At 51.9% G+C, this 23,381-nt stretch overlaps 1 protein-coding gene across 1 annotated transcript in view; it reads left to right on the forward strand.

The window, feature by feature from the left end:
• Window positions 1–20,805, forward strand: part of Hcn4 (hyperpolarization activated cyclic nucleotide gated potassium channel 4) — a 39,491-nt gene extending 18,686 nt beyond the window's left edge. Inside the window, exons 2-8 of the mRNA XM_027414906.2 lie at window positions 2,331–2,754; window positions 11,907–12,068; window positions 14,664–14,882; window positions 17,722–17,868; window positions 17,976–18,216; window positions 19,072–19,236; window positions 19,349–20,805. Of these exons, the coding sequence (XP_027270707.1) occupies window positions 2,331–2,754; window positions 11,907–12,068; window positions 14,664–14,882; window positions 17,722–17,868; window positions 17,976–18,216; window positions 19,072–19,236; window positions 19,349–20,805 (2,815 nt within the window). The remainder of the gene's footprint in view (window positions 1–2,330; window positions 2,755–11,906; window positions 12,069–14,663; window positions 14,883–17,721; window positions 17,869–17,975; window positions 18,217–19,071; window positions 19,237–19,348) is intronic.
• The last annotated feature ends 2,576 nt before the right edge of the window (window positions 20,806–23,381 follow it).

Consider the following 23,381-nt stretch of genomic DNA (forward strand, 5'->3'; position numbering starts at 1 on the left):
AAGCTCAAAGTTAAGTACTCAATCCTTGTGCAGTGTTTGGGGGCTCTTTACAAATAAAGGTTTTTCTGTCTCTAAGGAGCCACCAACAAAAAAAGTCCTAGTCATAGAAAGGACTCATTTGAGATACTCTGGCCGCCTGGACTAGGGGTGTAGAGAGGGTGGCTTGCCCTGAAGATGCCAGCAGGAAGGCTGTTGCCAAGCTCCCCTGGCTAGACCTGCAGACTGGGGCTGGCAGGCGTGACGGACACTATCCATGGTGCTGAACACAATTTTGGGCTCTGTTCAGAGATTTGTGCAACCATCTGGCAAAGAGTATAGAGACACTGTCTACAAGGCCAAGGGCAGTTCCCAGAGCCTGAATCTTCTCATCTTCTCCAGTAGCATTTTCCCACTTTCTCCCATCATGGTCACCAACAGCCACCTCTTCGGATATCCAGCAGCAGGGGATGGCTTCTTAGACCCCAAGGCTACATCTCCAGGGGGATTGTGAGTTCCCCGAGGTCAAGGCATCTGGATGCTGAGGCAGACAGGTGCCACCATATGCTTAGTCAGGTGCTTTGGTCTCTGGCTTCTGTCACTGGCTCTCCTGTTTATTACAGGTTCCCCTCTGACCCTACTCCCAGTAGAAGTTTTGCTCCAGCTAGTCCCTGTAGGATGTTGTCTTCCACCTCTCATGTCTTTCCTGCCAGTCGATTGATTGAAGTCATTTATTTACCCATTTAATAATAGAGGGCACGGGTCAGAGCATTTTACTGGCCTCAGTTTATTTTGTTTTGCTGATGAGGTGTGTGAGTCGATAAGAAGATGAGTAAATGAGAAAAACAGAGGCAGGAGAGTCCAAATGACTAGAGCAGGAACAGATGCACGGTTGGCTGGCCCTGGAACTCTACCCCTTCCAACAGGCTGATTTGCCCCTCTCAGAGCTTCTGGGATCCTCCTGGATGGGAGAAGGAAATGCCAATATTCTGACCCCAGCCCAGATCAACCAGAAATATCTGGAGCACCTGGAAACTCAAGATTGAAACAATTAGTCAGAATGTAAGGAAATGGGTGGTTTTGCCTCATGCAATTTGGTTTTATGAAGACCACTAAATGCAAACATTCTCCTGTTAATTACTGTCTTGAATTTTGTCTGTAATTGAGGGAACCAGAGCTGGGGAGGGGTGGGGTGTAGAAATCTGCTGGAGTGGCAGGCCTGCTGGTGTCAGCATTCCCAGCCGCTTTGCACCCAATCTGTTAATTTTAGAAACTCCTCTAGCCTGGGTATATTATTAGATTTATGTATGAAGGGCCACATGGCCCTAAGTGGCTCCTCTGTGCCACAGTATTTTTGTTTGTTTGTTTTCCCCCCAGAGATTAAATGAAAAGGAATGATGACCGTGTGTGTGTGTGTGTGTGTGTGTGTGTGTGTGTGTGTGAGAGAGAGAGAGAGAGAGAGAGAGAGAGAGAGAGAGAGAGAGAGAGAGAGAATGGGGATACCTAGATACCTAGATGTGGCTTCCAATAAATATATGCAGCTGTCTTTGAGTGACTAGTGTGTGACTTGTCAGAGTGTACCCAGATCAAGAACACTCTGTAGAAGCTGAAGTTGGACCCACCACTCAATGTGGATGTGCTGTGTGTATAAAGTGTGCAGAAGTGTAAGAAAGCTGGGTATCACCCCAATATCAGTGTGCAAACTGGGCAAAGAGATGGTAAGGCCTTTTCTCATTAAGGGGGATGCTAGACGGCCAGTGGGAGAGAAGTTAGGTCACAATTGTAAGACTGCACAGTGAGGAAACGGAGGCCTAGAATGAGGATTCTTGGACCTTCTTGGTGTCACATAGGATAGCAGTGACAGAATCAAGCTGGAGCTATAGCTTCTGCCTCCCAGGCACCTGCTGGGTGAGTGGACTTCCCCTGGTCTCTGGTTGTGCTCTGTGGCATGGCTGTCTGACAGCCTCTCTCAGGCACAGCTAAACCTCAGGGAACCTCAACTTGACCTGAGCCTGGGGAAGATGGTGTGAGTTTCTTTTGTCACTAAAGCAGTCTCTTATTTGTCCCCAGAGGTCATTGTTTGGCTTGTGTTTCGGCTTGACTCTGGTTGGGGTAGCTGGGTGGGGAACTCACTGGGAGACTGGGGGAGGGGTCCGTGAAGAGCCTCTGTCTGTGCCATGCCCTGTGTTTGCATGCCACACCTTGCCCTGATGCTCTTGTGCCTGTCTCCCCAAGCACCTCAGGATCCCCCAGATTCTCCCCCTTGTGCTTTTCCACAACACCTCTTTTCTACTCTGTAGCTCATCCCTCGTCCATTCTCTCCCGGTGACTGGCCCCTTTATCTCTCTGGGCAGATTTTACTGGGACCTGACGATGCTGCTGCTGATGGTGGGAAATCTGATCATTATTCCTGTGGGCATCACCTTCTTCAAGGATGAGAACACCACACCCTGGATCGTCTTCAATGTGGTGTCGGACACATTCTTCCTCATTGACTTGGTCCTCAACTTCCGCACGGGGATCGTGGTGGAGGACAACACGGAAATCATCCTTGACCCACAACGGATTAAGATGAAGTACTTGAAAAGCTGGTTTGTGGTGGATTTCATCTCCTCCATCCCCGTGGACTACATCTTCCTGATTGTGGAGACTCGCATTGACTCAGAGGTCTACAAGACTGCGAGGGCTCTCCGCATCGTCCGCTTCACCAAGATCCTCAGCCTCCTGCGCCTCCTGCGGCTTTCTCGCCTCATTCGATATATCCATCAGTGGGAAGAGGTGAGTAGCTGGACAGACAGTGAGTAGCTGGACAGACAGCACAGCCAGTGAGTACGCTCAGAGAACCAGAGATGGGTTGTGTGGCTATAGATGGCATGCCTGTTCCAAGAGGACAAACGTTAGCAGTTCTGTGACTTCTTAGCCTGTCTTAGTTTCTATATGAATACTTTCCAGATTACATCTCATTTAAGTCCATGACAATCACGAAGGACACCACGCAGATACCTGTAGACACTCATACTCATATACATGCTGTGCATGAATGAGACTGGGCTGCTAGTGCTATGGAGTTATTATATTAAATTCAGAAATCTGGATTTGGGGGGTACATATTTTGTTGGTAACTATCTTAGACGGGATTCTTTTAGAATGTGCTCCAAGATGGAGATTTTCATGAAAGCGATGTTGTGGGGGGTTGCATCTTTAGGAAAATGTGGTAAGACAAATGGGCAAGAGGCCAAGAAAAGTGCAACGATAAGTGAGGAGAGACATCAAGCAAAGATCTGTGGGGAGCCCAGGGCACAGTGTACACCACACCCTGAACTTGTCCTAACCAGGGAAGGGAGTTGGAATGTTTACATTCCTTTGCCTAAGAGTCAGTGGTCCAGGGCATTCCTAGGTCTTATGACACAACCAAAACTGTTTCCAGCTTCCGCACAGGTGCTGGTTGCAGAAGCTAAAAGCCCCTGGGGCACTGGAGTCCTGTATATAAAACTGTAAGAAAACTCAAGAGTCTAAGGGCTCTGGTTACAGAAACTAAATTTAGAAAAACCTCAGGATAAATAGTTGGGTCTATACCATTGTGGAGATCCTCAACTCACTCTCAGATGGAGCACTGATCCATAGGAGGAAAAGAGAAGGGCTAAGGCCATGGGAGAAGAGATGCCAGTGACTTTGCCGGGTGTTGGGGACTGAGTTTGCTACCATCCTACTTTGCTCTCTGTTACACCATGACCAAAAGTAACTTAGGAAGGAAACGGTTTATTTCATCTTACAGCTCACAGTCCATCATGAAGGAAGTTAGGACAGGAGCTCAAGGCAGGAACCTGGAGTTAGGAATGGAATTAGAGGTCACAGAAGAACACTACTATTTACTGGCTTGCTCTTCAGGGCTCGCTCAGCTTGCTTTCTTATACACCCCAGGACCACCTGCCCAGGCATTGCCCACAGTGGGCTGGGCCTACCCACATCGCCTCTTCAATCAAGAAAATCCCCCATGGGCTTCCCTACAGGCCATATGGATGGGAACATTTTCTCAACTGAGATTCCTCCTCTCAGATAACTCCAGCGTGTGCCAAGTTGATAATCACTAACCAATATACCCATTTTGTTAGTGATAGCAAACAGGGAGCTTTCTCAGGTTTGGGGGAGATATGCTGCATGAGACACTCACCTTGGCGTGGTGTCAATTAGGCTATGCTAAGCAAGCTCATTGCCACGGTGTCTCTCCCTGAGGGCTGCCCAGCCATCAAAGCCCTTGCTTGACTGGGCTGAAAGCCTATATATGATCAGGTTCTATGTCCCTGCCTTCCAGCCCTGTGGCAGCACGGCTGATGGTTGGGGCACGGCAGATTCAGGTCAGAGGCGTCATGAACACACGTGCTTTGGAAGAAGTGCCTACACCAGCTTGGCAGAAGCACTCCGCAGCAGAAATTCTCTTGGGCTTGGAAAATTTGCATTATTCCTGCTGACAAAGAGAGACAATGACTGCACCAAGGTCACAAAGTGGCCCACTGGCAGAAAGGAGGCTGAATCCAGTTAGATCTCTTGGCTCCCAGCAGTGTGATTGTCCCTGCCTGGTGTCAACAATAGTTGAGGATTTTGGAGCTAGAATGACACTTTAGAGACCTGAGTTCAAATCCAAACTACACATTGCTTGGCTCTGTGACCTTGGCATCACTTTGCATCTCTCAGCCTCATTCTTTCTTCCTATGAGTCTAAGTAATATCTTTTTTTTTTTACGTTTTTCTTTTTCACAAAGTCTGTCATAAAGAACTACTTACTAAATGTCCCTCTTCGCCAGTCTTAGTTATAGCTAGCAAGGTAAATGGCAGGGTGTGTTACCCTCATTTTCCAGGTGAAGAAACTAAGGATTGGAAGGTCCACCTGCCCCACGGGTAGACTTTATGGCCAAGGCTCTTTGTCTTCTGGTCCATGGCCGATGATCTAATAACATCCCTTCTGTTAGTAGGGAGCAGCCATGGTGGGTGCCTGGGTTCCATTTAGTCTGAAAGGGTCTTGCCAAGCATCTGTCTACGTGTGTGCTTTGTACTGGGCAGGGCACTGAGGTCTCAGAATACCAAAAAAGGAGTGGATCATGGGGGGTAGAGGCTATGGTCTGTGATGGGCTGTATTTTAAGTTCCCAAGGGACATCCAGTTGCACAGAGATGTAGGTCTGAGGAGACAAGGGACAATGCCTTTGGGGCTGGTGAGCTGAGTGTCTGTGAAAGGAAGGAGGGTGGTATATTTCCCAGCATGACCTGGCAGGCTTCTCTCCTTGTGGATAAACAGGATCCCAGTTAGCCTTTCAGATCCAGAGCAAACCCCAACCCTTCTGCATCTTCTAGGCTACAGCTAGACTCAGGAGTAGCAGCACTTTCCTTTCTTTGACATTGGTTTGGGTCACCAGGTCCCATAACCCCTGGGGCCAACCTTACTACTTGTTTAGTGGGAGTTGACAGAGTTGCCCATGGCTGGGCTAGCTGCACCCAGGGCAAAGAAAAGCCACTCCTTTCCTGTCCCTGCACCCTAGGCTTTAGGAGCTCAGGCCCAGGGCTGTTGTCCTCATTGCCCCTCTGGCCTAGCTACCTTCTGGGTTATCCAGACCCCATTAGGCAGGCTATAGTTCTAGACCTTCCCTGGGGGATGCAGAGGTCCCAGGAAATCTGAGGCCCTGAACTGAACCCTGCTCCCACGTGATGTGGGCAGAAAGGGAGATCCCAGGTGGCCAGATGGACGGCTCCCCACCCCTGCACTCATGCCCTTATCTCCCCTACCAGCTTGGGAGGAAATTGCTTTGAGCTGGTTTCTGCCTGCACTCAGCCCAGCCAAGGGCTCCCTTGGGATTAGACTGGGGTTTCCCAGCTGGCCCAAGAAACCATCTCTGGGTCCTATGTAGCTCACTCTATCTCCAGGCTTCTCCCAGCCTCAGCTTGCCTGGCAGTGGTATCAAGAAGATCCTTCCAACCCCTCAGCTACATAAAAGCTAGGGGGTAGAGCAGGTGGAATGTAGAAAAAAAAATCCTGCCCTAGCTCCTCTTCAAATCCCTACGTAATTTCTTTCTTTGGGGAGGGGCACCCAGTCTCCCCAGTAACCAGGAATGCATTGGTGTTTTCTGAGGCTGAGGTGCTCAGGCCATGGCTGTCTTTCTTGGTGAAAATGGTGTTAGCTGACCCTGAAGGCCTGATTGTGACTGACAGGCCCCAAAGGAGGAAGCTCCAGGGTGGGGCTGAGGAGTCAGCATGCCCCAGGCTCCCTGGCGAGCCTGGAGTCCTCTGATCTCCCAGACTCCCCTGGGTCCCCCAGCTGGCCCAGCCCAGTTGCCCTGGAGTTTTCCCTAGACTCGGTTGCAGGGTGGGCAGAGTGGATCAGGTTGGGCACAAGCTTCCTCTGTCCCTAGTGATCTAGGTCAGCAGCCTCCCTCAGAGCCTCTTCCAGCCAGCCTCTCCCCTCCCTCTGAGGTGTGAGCTTGTCGCAGGCATGAAGGCTATTGTTAGAAACCTTGGTTGCCCCCCTTCGGATGTTCCACTGCAGGCCTCAGCACGCCAAGAGACCCATCCCAGAAGCCTTCTCGCTCAGAAACCTTGAATGGCAGGATGAGGGCTAGGAGTAGGAGGCCAGGCCCAGGAGCCTCTGATGAGTCTCTCTTCCTGTGAGACTCAGGTTCTCCATCTCTCTCAGACTCTAATGGTTGGTATCTGTGAGAAATGGCCCTGGATAACTGGGGCTGGCCCTACCTGCTAATGCCATCAGTGTGACCCTTAGTTCAGAGCCCTAGGCCATGCCCAGGACACCCATGCACTGGCCGCTCTTGGATCTTGGCCTATCCTTCATGTGGATTGTTGTTCCTGAGATACCAGGAGAAACTTGTTCATTTCTATAAGGAGAAAATGAGTCTAGAAAAACTCAACCAGGTCCTAAGAAGAGGCCTTAGTGGAAAGTCCATGGCAGTCTGACCCCATTGTCTGAGGTCTGGGCTACATCAAGAAAGTAGCTCTGTTAAAGGGCTGGGCAAGAGATGAAAGGAGAGGAACCAACATATGTACGTATGTAGAGTACCTACTGTGTGCCACCTTTGGCCATTATTTCACCTACTTCCCAAGATAGCTTTGCATGTAGGAGTTGGCAGTTAGTGGCCCTTTCCATAGGCAAGGAAACTAAAGTCCTGAGAGGGCATGCTAGGACATGAAAGACATGTTGCTTTACCAGTAAAGCTGAAAAATTAAAGGAGTGGGCACAGGTTTCCAAAGTGCCAGGTAGGCAGAGGGTGAGCTAACATGCCACCTGCCTGGTGAGTCTCCACCAGCTGAGAAGAAAAAGTGTTCAACCCCCTAGTCAGGGCCAATATTGTAATAGGATGCTTTAATGAAATATAAAGAGCAAGGCAAATATTTGCCCGGTACAGCTGACTGGCAGGTGGCATGTGGCCCCAACCCACAGTGGGGACATGAGCATAGAACAACTTCTTTCAGCGATGGCCAGCCTCTCCTTGACAACCATATCCTGGGTGCTGTCTAGTGTTAAAGGTGTGGTGAGTGTCCTCTACCCTGTTCAGCTCTCACCGGGTAGCTCAGACATAGCCATGCTGGTCCAGCTGGCTCTGCAGTCACATACTTCTCCCCTTCTCCACTGGTCACCTCCGTGTCCACACCCTTCTTTACTCAGTACCGTTCTCTGCTACCCCAGGCTCTCTGTGCACCTGGGAGACAAAGCACCATTCTCTCCACAGAGGCCAAAGCTGGCTGCTCGTGAACTGCATCTGCTAGGCTTCATGCCCCTCTTGACAGTCTCCTCTGGTTGGGGTCTGCTTACCTCCAGCTCCGTCACTGTCACCTTCACCTCTGTCATTAAGCTCTTCTCAGTTCCCGAGACGCCATCATGTGCTCCTTGCCATAGTGACTTCTGAGACTGTGATAAAGGCAAAACTAGACAAGCTTGATCTTAGAAGAAAGTTGGTTGTGAAGAAAGTACAGGGGATTGGGGATGGGATCTGGCTCAGGGGGTAAAGCACTTGAATGCAAGCCTGGGCCCCTGAGTTCAGGTCCCAGAACCCACACAAAGCCAGCTGCTGTAGCTCATGTTTGTCATCCCAGTATTCCTACAGCCAGCCGAGGGACCAAGAGTCCGAGGAATCATGCAGGCCAGCTAACCTGGTGTGAACAGCAGTAAACGAGAAATCCTGTCTCAACAAGGTGAAGGTTGTCCTCTGACATTTGCACATGCACCCCCGAAAATAACAAAGCATCAGGGATGCGGAGAAGAGCCTGTGTGAAACCTGTCAGCCCTGGTGCTTCTGCCTTTGTGACCCCGAGTAATTCGTAGAAAAGGGCAGGGGTTGTGGAATGCACAGTCTGAGATACTTGGTAGCCAGGGCCCGAGGCTTCCTTTGGCTTCCATATGGTATCTGTTCATTCATTTAAGCACACAGGCATGCATGCAGGCAGGCAACCAACAGATGTTTTGCATGCCCACTGTGCATCTCATGGAGGAATACAGAACCAAAAACTGGAAGGCAGCGGAACGTGGCTCATGCTGTATGCCAGTTAGTAAGTCTCCTTTTAGATAGAGAGAATGCCATAGAGGAAGGCAGTCAGGGAAAAGTCCTGGTGAGGCAGGAAGGGAGGGCCACTGGCTACTTCACACAACACTATGGAAGGCCTTTCTGTGGACACAGTAAGACGGGAGGGTGAGGAGCCAGAAGGACATGGGCAGATGGGATGGCAGATGCAACACTGAATCCCTGTGGCCTAGCGAGAACTGGCTGGGGCATTCAAGGAACGGGGGGAGGCCACTGTAGCCAGAGGTAAAGGGCCACGGGCAGAGCAGGGGAGATGGAGTGGGGAAGAAGTTGGGGCCCAGGGTGATGAAGCTGTGGCCAGCAGGCAGTGTGCTATCTAAAATACTGAGGGTGTCACTGGACAGCTTCAAGTCAAAGGCTATAGATACATCCTGCTTATTTTTTAGATTTTATTTCTCATATATTTTGATCATATTCTTTCCCCTCTCCAGCTCCTCCCCACCCCTCTCTACTTATCCAAATTCATGTTCTGTCACTCAAACCAAAATCAAAATCAAAACCAGAAAAAAAAAATGAAAAAAAATTGCTCATCTTGAAGAGTTAAATCTAGCTGCTTGATGGAGAATGGGCTGGAGGAATGGAGTCTCAGGCAGTGTGTAGATTGCCCCTGCTTGGTGGCAGTGCAGTAGACACTTGGGGGATGTTTCCATAGGAAGAGGAGCCTGAAGGTCCTGTTTCTGTTGCTTGCCTGTGCAGTCAGGGAAGAAGAGGCTTTAGATGTGTCCGTGTGCAGATAGACAGGGAAACAGCTGGGTACACAAGCCAATCTGTCACTCTTGTCTCTTCATGTGTCCTGGGCATAACAAACAAAAAAATTAGGGCATCTCTGGGGTTGAAGGGAGAACAAAAGGAGGCTGTGCTTTCTCAGGTGAGGGGGTGCATTGCAGATCTCCTTTGGAGGTCTCTTGTGATGGACAGCACAGCCACACCACGGAGAGTCCCTTAGACAGTGAGACTCCACTCAGGGCATAGCTAGAGAGGTCCCCCTCTAATACAACCCATAGCTAAGAAATCCTCCACAGAATTGTGCTGCCTTGATAAGCCAGGGGTGGGAGGAGGCAGGAGCTGTGCTGATGGCCACAGCCGCTGGCTTCTCTGTCAAGCCCCCCTTTGGTCTCCACTTAGCCTCCTCTGTTATCCCCAAATCTCCTTTCCTGTGTGTGACTGACTCTGTGTGTGTAGGCGGGGACAAGCTTCCTCCCTGTCCCCCACATGGAAGGGGCTTTTCTTGGGTATTGACTGACATGAGGTGGCCTCCTGGAGACACAGAATAGTAGACAGTCAAAGATTCTTCTGAGGGTACAGCCTGTCCTACAAGCCCCTCACTCCAGAGGGACTTTTGCCTGCAGAAAAGAACCTGAGAGGCTCATTGAAATTCTTTCTAGACACACAGTGCACTGGGGGGAGGGAGGTATTGGAAGCTAGCATTCTCTAAACAGCTCAAAGCTAACTTCTAGAGCCTGTGAGATCTGTGCTCCAAGGGTACTACCCTGTGCCTGTACATGCCCTTGATGACCTCCTCACATGTGGCTGTTTGTAAGAATGCCATGAATATAGCTTGGCCATGGGCTGAAGTCACTTGCCATGAGACAGACTAAGAAGAGGTGCTAGTTGGGCCATGCTCTGATGCGCTCTCTCTCTCTCTCTCTCTCTCTCTCTCTCTCTCTCTCTCTCTCTCTCTGTCTCTCTCTCTGTGTGTGTGTGTGTGTGTGTGTGTGTGTGTGTGTGATCCCTTGATGTCATTTTCCTTGTTATTGAGACACTCTCTCACTGGCCTGAACCACCTCACCATGTAGACTAGGTTGGCTGGCTAGTGAGCCCCTTCCCAATGCCAGGATCACAAGGGCATGAAGCCACACCTGACTTTTTAATGTGAATTCTGGGGGTCAAATTTAGGTCCTTATGCTTGCATATCAAGTACTTTACCAACTAAGCCATCTCTCCAGCCCCTGGTGTGATTTTCTGACCATTCTAACTTTAAGCCTGGCTCCTCGGGGCATTGTGATGCTAGGCTTTGCCTAAGTCGGGTCAGAGAACATGCAATCTTTAACAGTTTGTCTCCCCAAATTCAGCTATGAAGAGCTGTGGCTTATGGAATTCCCTTGTGCTGCATTGGGAGCAGGTCCCAGCTCAGCACACACCCTTGAGGCTGCTGTCCTCCCTGCCATGGCCACTGTCTCTGCTGCTAGTGCCTTAGGGCCCTTAGACTGAGAATTGAAATATTTACTGTCTCCAGACCTAAGCCTCCCCTTCTGAAATGGGCTCCAGTCTTAAGTGGCATCTGCAGGTTTGTAATTTGGACCCAAAGCTACTCATCCAGGAGGAATGTATTTTTCTGAGCATAGTATGGAGGGATCAGAACTAGGGATGGATGGCTGGAGAGCCCCCGACCTCTCCTGAACTACAGGCAAGGCCAGACCTTCTGCAGACTTCCTAGACTTTCCCTAACCGTTACTCTCTCCATCCTCTCACAGTCTTGTAACCTTGGGAATCCCTGATAGGCTCAAGTCTCTGCTGTACACTGGCGTATGGCAGCTTTGGAGAAAGAGGTGGGACCCATCATGGAGATGCATACATTATGGTCAGACCTTGCCACACGGCAGCTTGGCACACAGAGCCACACAGGGAGGTGGACAGACTGCAGCGGGCTGGGTGGGGGCACTGTTGTAACTGATTCAAGTGTAAGAAACAGCAGTACTACTAATGTGTATGGACTAATCATGAAGATTAATTATTAATTACATTGTCTCACAATGGCTTGTAATTTATTGAATACTTCTATACTCAGTACTAAGTATTTCATATGTATAATTTAATGCTTTTGACAGCCACTCAGTCATGAACTTTTCTCACCATTTTCCATGTGAGGAAACATGATCAGGGAGGCCCTGGGACTTCCTTAAGGTTGCACAGCTAGGAACTGGCGCAGAGATAGGCCTGGAATCAATACCTATCTGAACACGGAGTCTGTGGCCCCATGCTGTTCTCCCACTCCCAAGGCTGGACCCTGCTATCCCAGTAACAGATTTAGGAAGGCCTAATGTCTAGGGCCTGACTCCAGAACACAGTTCAAAGCATGCTTCAGGCTAGGTGGCTTGTCCCTGCTGTCCATATGCCCTCAGCAAGCTGATGAGGTGGCCTCTCTGCCCACTTCTTATCCTGGAGAGCTGCACCTCCCGGTGGGGGCGGGGGGGGGGGAGGAAGGATGTCTGTATCTGCACGGATGCCAGGAGTGTCACCATGGTACTCTCCAGCCTTCCTCTTTCTGGGTCCTGCTTATCATCTTTGCTCCCCAGCCCCAGCCTGCACATACACACTCTAATCACTGACTTGGCAACGGCTTGCCTCCGCAGATTTTCCACATGACCTATGACCTGGCCAGTGCTGTGGTGCGCATCGTGAACCTCATCGGCATGATGCTCTTGCTGTGTCACTGGGACGGCTGCCTGCAGTTCCTGGTGCCCATGCTGCAGGACTTCCCCCACGACTGCTGGGTGTCCATCAATGGCATGGTGGTGAGTTCACATCACTGCCTCCCTCTGGGCTACGAGTCTCCTCTCCAGAAGCAGGATGGGTACAGAGGCTGTGCAGTTCCCGAATCCCAGCATGGGGGTGGGACCCTCAGATGCTGGCCCAGTACTGAAGGGCACGTAGCTCTGTTGATTTCAGTTTGAGCTTCCCCTTCCTGAACAAGAAGCCATTCACAGAACTCTTGGCTGTGAACTGTTCCTGTCACCTTCTAACTTTTTCAATTTCAGTCATGCGCTTTAACAGCTGGTCTGGCTTTACCCAAGGAGACTAAGATCTGGGCTACCTTGAGTTGTGGTAGTGTGACAAAACTGAGCCGATGGCTCCTGCCTCCCTAATCACGCTGCCTAGAAGCTGAGCTGAGAATGCTGTTAGCAGCACAGACAGACTCGAGCTTGCACACAGCCACCTCCTGCTCTGAGGGTACAGCTGAGTGACCCACCTCCCAGCCACCTGTGCGGTGAGCATGGCGAGTGGGCAGGATGGAGAGTGACCCTCTCCAGCATTGTGAGCAGGTGAGAGAATCAGACATGGGGCTTCCAAAAGCCATAGGTCAGAGCCTCCCACTACAGAAAGGAAGGGTCCCCAAGAAGGGCTCCCGGTGGGCATTTCTGTGGCTCTGGTAAACCCTCTACCTCTCCTAGTCAGTCTGGTGTGGTCTGAAGGCAAATCCCCCAGGCCCCAGGGGATGAAAAGTGGCTTTGAAAGAGGTGAAAGAGACCCTGAGGCATCTTCGGCATCAAACAGGCCTTTACAAAACAGCCTTTTGATGAGCTAAGCGTAAGTGAATCAGCCATATGGGTTGAATTTCCCGTTCTCAGAGGCTCAGCAGTGAGGCCGGAAGCCCTGACAGGAGACAGCTGGGGGCTGCCCCTAATCCTCAAGGGTAGGACCCAGACCTCCTCCACCCTGGGGAGCATCCCTACCCACCCTCTCCTAGTCTGAACCACAGACTCCACAAATGAGCTCAGCTCTAGCCAGAATGGTGACCTTGAACTTGGCACAGGTCTGGTTTGGCATCTTCCAGATGCCTGAATGGCCAGATGCTGCAGAAATGCTTAGGGCTCTAGGCACAGGCTCTGTGGGTCTTATATTGTGCCTAAGACCTCGGTTTCTGAGTGGAGACACTGGGCAGAGGGCCAGGGGTAGGGTTCATCATGTGGCCCCCTCTTATGGGGGGCATTTCTTACATGCGTGTGAAGGTAACAGGCGCGCACATGCACTAAATTCAAGAGATGGCCTTTCTGAGCCCAATGCTCCCGCAAGGATCCTTCCCTGAGACACTTACTGGCTTTGGAGACAAAAATAGCTGAGATGCCCTCCCTATTTCCCTCCTCCCAGCCCACGCACTGTGTGCTCAGGAGAGTCCACCTTCAGGGGCAAAGGCAGGAGAAGCAGGGGCCATAGCCTTAGGCAGATGAGACAGGGTTTTGAGTGTCAGGAAGCCACAACTGCTGCTCACCCAAAATGAGGACAGTGATGTTAGCTCCTGCAGAGCCATCTCCCCCCCCAGGGGAAACATGGCTAGCTTTATAATTGAGGTCAGTGGGGAAATGGGCTTCATTTGGCAGCTGTTTAGGGATAGGGATGAAGCTACTTAGTGAGGGAAAGACAGCAGGGTAGCTCAGCCTGGGGCCATATGCTACCCAGCCAGGAGAATTTAGCCATCCTCTCCCCTGCCACTGAGGTCAGATCAGGACCAGCTGGTTCACCCTCTTGATGCAACTTCCTGGGTGATCCTTGCTTCCCTCTCCCCACCCCACTGTAATAGGAAAGTCTAGGTTTTGTTCACCGCCACCATGGGTTGCCAGTACCAGCTTCCCCGCCCATCACCAAAGGTGTTCAGCCAACAACAACACTGGGGACCCTTGTGCCTGAAGGTTGGTAAGGACTCTTCTAGGTGCTAGTGAAGGGACCAGCTCCCCTTTCAGCAGCCATAACAGCCGAACACGTGCTTGCCATAAACTTGCCCTGGTCACTTAGAGGTCAGATGCCTGCCTTGTGACAAGGAACCAATCAGAAGTTAGTTAGTCACTAGAAAGTCAGATGCCTGCCTTGTGACAAGGAACCAATCAGAAGTTAGCTGGTGGCGCTATGCTTTACAGCTCTGGGTGTACTTTACGGACAAGCGCACAGCAATGACTCGAAGAGCATAGCAACCACCCTGGGAGGGCCTATGGGCCATAACAACCAGTTGACCAATCAACACAGGGCAAACCCTCCAAGCCTGGAGGCACACCAATCGTGAGCCTGTGCGTACCCCTAGACACTCCCCTTACGCTGTCCTATAAGATCTCTTGGGAGGCCCTAGGAGCTGTCTTTGCTAGCCATCCGCCATGGCGGGTGGGTGAAAGACCCGAGCTAACATGGGGTTAGCTCGTTAAATTACAATAAAGCCTCATGCAGTTTGCAGCAAGCTCTCGAGTCCGCCTGGTGATTGGGGTGACCGCAGTCGTGGCCTGGGACCCCGGATACCTGAGTTTTCCGGGGGTCTAACACTAGCAAGAAGGGCCTTCCCTGTTGATAGCTCAGGCTTACTCTACCCATCCCCATCCATGTGTCCTCCTGTGCTCTGTCTGCAGAATAACTCCTGGGGGAAGCAGTACTCCTATGCCCTCTTCAAGGCCATGAGTCACATGCTGTGCATAGGGTATGGACGGCAGGCACCTGTAGGCATGTCTGACGTCTGGCTCACCATGCTCAGCATGATTGTGGGTGCCACCTGCTATGCCATGTTCATCGGCCATGCCACTGCCCTCATCCAGTCTCTGGATTCCTCCCGGCGCCAGTACCAGGAGAAGGTAGGTTGAGCCTTGTGTCCACCCAGGGCTTTCTCAGGAGGATCTGCTCATTGGACATGTGCAAGAGGAAGCACACATGGCCAGCACCAGGTGCCCAGGCCCACAACTGTCAGTACTGTAATGGAGAGTCTTTCTAAATGAGAAACTTGTCAAGTCCCCGACTTAAACCTTTTGCTCAGTGTACAGCCTTCCTTCTTCTCTGCTGTAGGGGGAGTGGGGGTGAGTTGTCTCTTTACTCAAAGGGACCAGTGCCCTCATTGTTGCATAATCTAGTAAGGTCTTCAAGCCACACTTGGCAGCAGCTGACAGGGTCCCCCACTCCTTGGCCTCTCATTTGGTTCCCAGGACTGCACATCTCTGGCCTTGCCTGGCTTCTCATCCGTCACCACAGGACCCTCCGTGTTCTGATGCTGTTGAGCTTCCCAGGTGTTAGGTTCTGCCATGACACACTCACATGCGTCATGGCCATCTGTCTGCAGGGAGAACAGGCGCATCACCAGCCCAGCCCATTCTCAGCTCCAGTGTTTCCCTGGTGGCCCATGGACCACGCACCCTCATCATGTATAAAATCAGGGCAGTCCCTCCTGCTTCCCCCACCACACCAAACCTGTACTCTGCACATTTTACTAACATACCTTAGGAGCTCAGACCCTAGCTAGGAGCCATCAGCCAAGTTTGATGGCATTGCCTGATGGCCACTTGAAACCCCTGCTTCCCTGCTTAGCCTTTTCTCAGGGTCACTATAGCCATGTCCTGATTGTAGTGACTGAGAACTATGGCCTAGATTTAGGCAGTCTGAGGTTCCCCTCTGACAGCTCTGAGTGTGGTACTGTCACTTCCCTCTGTGCAGAACAAGGATGGGATATATCTCAGTTGGTAGTGCTTGGATAGCGTGCATGCATGCTAGCATGCATGAAGACTTGGATTTGATCCCTGTACCATATAAACTGGGTATGGTGGTATATGCCTGTAACTCCAGCTTTTGGGAGGTACAGGCAAGGGGATCAGAAGTTCCAAGGCTATCCTTAGCCTCACAGGAACTTCTAGGCCAGCCTCTGTGAAGCCAGGCCAGCCTACACCTCTGTACCAACTCTTCATATGTGTACACACACAACGCACACACAAATAAAACAGAGTCGTTCCTTGTGTAAAACTCTTGAAGGTTTCTTGTTGCTCCTAAGATCAAGATGAGCTCCTAGACAGATGTTTTCACCTTGCACTTATGAAGGGCCAAAATCCAGCTAATGTTCAACTCAATTCAGACTGGATCTCTCATGCTCTTGGTCTCTGTAGTTGCTCCTGCTTTGGGCCTAGACAAAGCTCTAGCAACAGAACATCTATTTCTTTTCTTCCCCTGACAGCTCCACATCTTATGTTGGACTTGACTTTCTATGACTCACTTAGCTCCAGTCTGTCATGTGATTCCCACAGCACCCTCTACTTCTTTTCCACCCCACTTTGCCTCCTGTAACTGAATAACCACACACACACACACACACACACACACACGCGCACGCACGCACGCACGCACGCACGCACGCACGCACGCACGCACGCACGCACGCACGCACGCATGCATATATCGTGATGGTCATTTTTCCCTGTCCAGGCTATAGCTCCTCAAGGGCAGGATCCAATTCTGTTGTCCACAGTGTTTGACATACAGTAGACCTCAGGATCCGTTGATTCATTAGCCGTTTGTCTGGCTTGGCTGCTGTTCCCTGGGAAGATGACTGACAGATGGCATTCACTCAGGTGTGGAGGTCCAGGTCCTGTGATGTTAAGAGAAAACCTCAGGAGAGCCTGCAGGCCGTGAGGAGGCAGAAGGAGAGAGTGGGAGAGAATTCCAGGCCAGTGGTCATGAGGCACACATGCAGCGGCGTGGAGGAGGGTGGTAGGAGGCACTGTTCTGGGTTAGCAGTAAGTGGGGACAGATAAGAGTCAGGTCATAAAGGACAGGACTCAGGCCAGTCTAGGTAGGATCTGAAGCCAGTATCAGGGCCCAGCCTGTGCAGGGATTTGTGTAGAAATGGCATTGTGGTCTGTTACACTACACCCAGAGTGAAGCTGCTTGCGAATTCTTCGAGAATCGTCCTTACTTTGTTCTGAGTTCCTAGCTCTTTGGGTCTTCCTGTTTACCTAGGGAAAAAAAATGTCTTACCTCTCTGATGCCCTGCCCCCCAGCTCTTCCCTGGATGACTTCAACAGCCTTCTTACCCCTGCCTGGTGTTCCTTCATCTGTTTGTTGAGATGCAATTCTCTAAAACACAGCTCCAAATGTGCAGGTTGCCTCCATCACAATGGCTGGCCAGGAGGCCCTGCCATTCCTGTGGCCCCCCTGGATTGGAGCGGCCATAAAAAAAAAAAAAAGAATCAAGTCTCAGCTGAGGCCCTATTTACAGACATACCTTGCAAAGGTCAGCTGTCCTCACTTACACTTCCTGTACTCAGCCCACTGCAGCATTTCCTGTCACTGGGCCTATTGCCACTCCTGGTGTGTGTGTGTTGGGGAGGGGGTGGAGGGTACCTTTCTCTTCTAGAGTTGGTGACTCCAGAGTGATGTAGAAATACCAGATATTTAGAGGAAATTTGATCACTCTACTAGTCATTAGCCCCATACCTGCTCTGTGGACAGTCCCTGTTCCCACTTATCTTTATAGTTTCCAACACTTGAGCACCTATGTCCATCGCCACACAGAGCTTGGAGTCAGGGCCATTATTTTGGGTGCAGTGTGATTACACTGAGCCAAAGTTAGCTAAGAGAGCCTCAGGTGTGTATGCTTCTAGTCATCAGCCTGACATGCGAGGAGGTGACGCTTGTCTCTCTCTCCCATCTCAGTATAAACAGGTGGAGCAGTACATGTCTTTCCACAAGCTCCCGCCCGACACCCGACAGCGTATCCATGACTATTATGAACACCGCTACCAGGGCAAGATGTTTGATGAGGAAAGCATCCTGGGTGAACTGAGTGAGCCGCTACGAGAGGTGAGCTGCAGACAGCTTGGTCAGGGAGTGGGTCCCAGGCCTTGCTTGGCACACTGTTTCCTCACCTGTTCCATTTTGTGTCCCTACCCATGCCATCCGTGGAGCAGGAGATCATCAACTTTAACTGCCGAAAGCTGGTGGCCTCCATGCCGTTGTTTGCCAATGCAGACCCTAACTTTGTGACGTCCATGCTGACCAAGTTGCGCTTTGAGGTCTTCCAGCCTGGGGATTACATCATCCGAGAAGGCACCATCGGCAAGAAGATGTACTTTATTCAGCATGGTGTTGTCAGTGTGCTCACCAAGGGCAACAAGGAGACCAAGCTGGCTGATGGCTCATATTTTGGAGGTGAGACAGCCAGGGGCCCCCGAGGAGAACAAGAGTGACTAGGAGCTAAGCTGGAAGGATATCCTGAGATCATAAGCACAGAGGGCTCTTCGTGGCCACAGCCTGGAAATGGGTATCTGTCAGCCCAGTATAGGGTGTCTGTCTGTGAGGGCTGCTATAATAAAGTATATAAGACTGGTGGCTTATAAACCATAGGACTTGGTTTCTCAGCTCTGGAGGCTGGGAGTCACAGGCCAGGGTGCTAGCCTGGTGGGTTCCATTGAGGGTTCTCATAGTGGTAGACTACTGCCTTCTTGCTGTGTCTCAGACAGCAGAAAGAGCATGTGTGTTGTTTTCCTGGCTTCTTCTATTATATTTGTGTGCATGCATGAGTCTGCATTCACCACTCATACCCACCCACACCATAAATCATGGCACCCACGTAGAGATTTGGGGACAACTTGGGGCAGTCAAGTCTCTCCTTCCACCATGTGGGTCCTGAGCATCCCACTCACATCATCAGACTTGGCCAAAAGTGCCATTCTGCTGGACCATCGTACCTGCCCCTCTCTAGTCTCTTCTATAAGGGCACAGGTCACCCCCCAGAGTCCCACTTCTAAGTACCAGATCATCTTGAGGTGGGGATTTCAACATAGGAATATGGGGTGGCACAAGCCTTCTGTCCATTGGAGGGGGATTGGCCTCATCAACAGAAACAGCTTGACATCTATTCGGTGGGGGTGAGGCTGGTACCTAATATGGCTACAACCTAGTAGACAGCCTTGTGAGTTCACTGTACCAAGGTCAGGATGGAACAGCTCTGAGTGGCATGGACATTCTGTGCCTAATTGACCCTGAGTCTTGCTGTGTCCACAGAGATCTGCTTGCTGACCCGGGGGCGGCGCACAGCCAGCGTGAGGGCGGATACCTATTGTCGCCTCTACTCACTGAGTGTGGACAACTTTAATGAGGTGCTGGAGGAATATCCCATGATGCGGAGGGCCTTTGAGACTGTTGCGCTGGACCGCCTGGACCGCATAGGTGAGGGGCAGGGTGTGCATGGGGGAGGGCAGGGAAGTAAGCACACACATACTCCGTACCCCCCACGCACCTCCGGTGCGACCTGAGTGTCTGCTCTTGTTTTCTGCCTCAGGCAAGAAGAATTCCATCCTCCTCCACAAGGTGCAGCACGACCTCAACTCAGGCGTCTTCAACTACCAGGAGAACGAGATCATCCAGCAAATCGTGAGGCATGACCGAGAGATGGCCCACTGCGCTCACCGTGTCCAGGCTGCTGCCTCAGCCACCCCAACCCCCACACCTGTCATATGGACCCCGCTGATCCAGGCACCGCTGCAGGCTGCTGCTGCAACCACGTCGGTGGCCATAGCCCTCACACACCACCCTCGCCTGCCCGCCGCCATCTTCCGGCCCCCGCCGGGACCCGGACTGGGCAACCTTGGGGCTGGACAGACACCGAGGCACCCAAGGAGGCTGCAGTCCCTGATCCCTTCGGCGCTGGGCTCTGTTTCGCCAGCCAGCAGCCCATCACAGGTGGACACGCCATCTTCATCTTCCTTCCACATCCAACAGCTGGCTGGATTCTCTGCACCTCCTGGATTGAGCCCTCTCTTGCCCTCCTCTAGCTCTTCCCCACCTCCAGGGGCCTGCGGTTCCCCACCAGCCCCCACACCATCCACCTCCGCAGCTGCTGCCACCACAGCTGGGTTCGGCCACTTTCACAAGGCGCTAGGTGGCTCCCTGTCATCCTCTGACTCCCCGCTGCTCACCCCACTGCAGCCAGGCGCTCGTTCCCCACAGGCTGCCCAGCTGCCACCCCCACTGCCTGGGGCCCGAGGAGGCCTGGGACTCCTGGAGCACTTCTTGCCACCCCCGCCCTCTTCTAGGTCACCATCGTCCAGCCCTGGGCAGCTGGGTCAGCCTCCTGGAGAGTTGTCCCCAGGTCTGGCAGCTGGCCCACCAAGTACACCAGAGACACCCCCACGGCCTGAACGGCCATCCTTCATGGCAGGGGCCTCTGGGGGTGCTTCTCCTGTAGCCTTTACCCAACGAGGAGGCCTCAGCCCTCCGGGCCATAGCCCAGGCCCCCCAAGAACTTTCCCAAGTGCCCCACCGCGGGCCTCTGGCTCCCATGGTTCCTTGCTCCTGCCACCTGCATCCAGTCCTCCACCTCCCCAAGTCCCACAACGCAGGGGTACACCACCCCTCACCCCAGGCCGCCTCACACAGGACCTGAAGCTCATCTCAGCCTCTCAGCCAGCCCTCCCCCAGGATGGGGCACAGACTCTCCGCAGGGCCTCCCCTCACTCCTCAGGGGAGTCGGTGGCTGCCTTCCCACTTTTTCCCAGAGCTGTGGGTGGCAGCGGGAGTAGTGGGGGCCTGGGGCCTCCTGGGAGGCCCTATGGTGCCATCCCAGGCCAGCATGTCACTTTGCCTCGGAAGACATCCTCAGGTTCTCTGCCACCCCCACTTTCCTTGTTTGGGGCAAGAGCTGTCTCTTCTGGAGGGCCCCCTCTGACTGCTGCACCCCAGAGGGAACCTGGGGCTAGGTCTGAGCCAGTGCGCTCAAAACTGCCGTCTAATCTATGAGCTGGGCCCTCCCTCCCTCTTCTTTTTTCTCCCTCCTTTCTTCCTTCAGGTTTAACTGTGATTAGGAGATATACCAATAACAATAATAACCATTTAAAAAATACCCCAGAAAAATGACAGCAGAAAATAACCAGGTATTCTTAGAGCTATAGATTTTTGGTCACTTGCTTTTATAGACTATTTTAATACTCAGCACTAGAGGGAGGGAGGGAGGGAGGGGAGCAGTAAGGCCCAAAGGCAACAGCCAAAGGAAGGCAGGCAGGGTCTCTGGGGGGGGCAGGGCAGGGGTGGGGTGACCCATGTTCCGGGTCCTAGAACAGACCTGTCATTGTATTGTTCTTTAGAACAAGAGCTCATCAGTCCCTTGGCTGTGAACTTGGAGCCCACTCTGCTGGGGGCTGCCCTAGGGTGTGTTCCCAGGAGCCGCCTGCGCCTGAGTCCTTGGGACACACAGGACCCTTGAGGGCCTTGCATTTTTTTCTACTGTAAACGTAGCAAGATATGTATATGAATATGTATATGTATGTAAGATGTGTTTATGTATAGCTATGTAGTGCTCTGTAGAGCTGTGTAGGTATCAGCTCCCACGTGCACACACGTGTGTGCAGTCTAGTTTAACCCCATGTTGCCAGGACACCCAGACCACCTTACATCAGCAATCTGCTGTGGCCCGCAGGCTGGGCACTGCAGGCTCTGGGGGAAGTTCTCTCTCCCAGTCCTCAGGGAAGGGGACCCCTGGAACCTTGCAGCAGATCCTCTTTCCCCATCTCTGGGCTGCAACCCAGTTCTAGTCCAACCTCTAGTCCCACGGAAGGGGAAGACCCCAGGCTGAGCCTTTCACTTCCCAGGGCCTCAAGCACACCTGTCACCTCTGTGGCCCTCAGTTTCTCTGGCTGTACAATGGGCGGTGAGGGGAACTTCTGTTTATTGAGCCTTTTCTGTGCCAAGCACTGGTTACACATACCCACAGACTGTGAGGTGGATTCTTTGATTTTTTTCCCATTTCACCGGCGAGGAAACAGGTCTCAGTCATTTTTCCAGAATCACATAGCTGGGAGTGGCAGAGCTGGGCTGAGCTGAGCTGCAGATCAACACTTCCCTAAGGCTGAAGCCTGTGCTCCTCCCATCAGAAAACAGTGTTTCATCGAGCCCTAGCTTTTGGTTCCTAGGCAAAAAAGCAGAAAGGAGAGATGGGAACTTGGTGGCAGTCAGGCTTCAGTTCAAATCCCAGCTCTGACGCTTCTAGGCTGTGTGGCCTCGGGCAAGTTATATGACCTTTCTGTTCCCTAGTTAGTAAGATAAGAACAACCATGGAACTGCCTCACAATGACCAGTGAGAACCAGATAAGAAAAAGGCATGAAATGTCCAGCCCAGTGCCTGGCGCACAGCATAGTAGGTGCTCAATAAATCATGTTTCTTCGCCCCCTCCTCATAAACTTAGCCCATTACTCTAGTGAACTGTGGTGAGATCCCAGGGAACTTTAGCTGAGGGCTCCAAGACTTAAAATCTCAGGGCTCAGGAGGTGGCTGGGCCTCCATCACGGCCTGAGGAAGGTGCATGGCCAGTGGTGGGCTTGAGTCAGGCCTTGAGATATGGGAAGGGTGGGAGAGAGCGATAGGGAGGGAGGGCGGAGGGAGGGCGGGAGGGAGGAGGGAGTGCATGGGAGGAGGTGGCTGCAGTGATAGGGAGTTGTGGAGCTGGGCTTTTGAGGGAAAAATACAGGCTGGGGACAAGAGGAGGACCTTGGGTGACAGGCCAGGTTGGCATGTGGGTTTGGCTCTGAAGGCAACAAGCAACCAGAGCAGACTCCAGAGACTGGAAAGTATCCCTGACAGCTCCTGAGGCTTGATCAGCTTCTCCAGCAGGACCCTATATATGGGTCTAAGCAGGTAGGACATTGACCTAGTGAGGAGGGCTGGTTCTACCATGCCTGTGGTCCCCATGCACTAGCCAGATGGTGGCAGGAGCAGGTTTGGCTCTGGGATGCCCCAGGGAATCCCTCTGTTGATGGCCTGCAGGGAGTGGAGAGCAATAATCCAGGAGAGAAGGGACAAAGGTCCTAGGGCCCTAGGAAATCAGTAGAAGCTCTAGACTATCCAGGGACTAGCGAAGTCTCCCCAGACCCAGGCAGTCCTCAAGACTGGAGAGTTCTGTACCCTACCTTCAAGGAAGGCAGCTCAGGTAGCCAGCAGGACTCCACCCAGACCTACAGTCCATCCTAGAGGCATAGGAGAGGAGATGGAGGGCCTGGGTGTAAGGAGTGAAGAGTCCCTTGTCATCAGGCCTGGCCTAGCCACTCTTCTCTACTGACACATGCATTTTATAAACACTCTGACCCACTGGCCAACTCCTTGGTGACCATAGAGAGGCCAAGTCCAGTCAGTAGGACCTTCCACCCCCCAACCTCTACAAGCAATTTTCAAATCTTCCACTTTTAAAACAGAAAAACGGTTAAACACACCGTCTTGTATATTTTATTTAAATAAAAAATTCTAGCAAATGCTGACTTATTTGGGGGACAGAGATGGGGATGGTAAAGTTCATAGGGAAACCTGGAGTCTCCAGAGAGGGTAT

Source organism: Cricetulus griseus, chromosome 4, assembly GCF_003668045.3.
Source record: "Cricetulus griseus strain 17A/GY chromosome 4, alternate assembly CriGri-PICRH-1.0, whole genome shotgun sequence".
NCBI classification, from domain to species: Eukaryota; Metazoa; Chordata; class Mammalia; order Rodentia; family Cricetidae; genus Cricetulus; species Cricetulus griseus.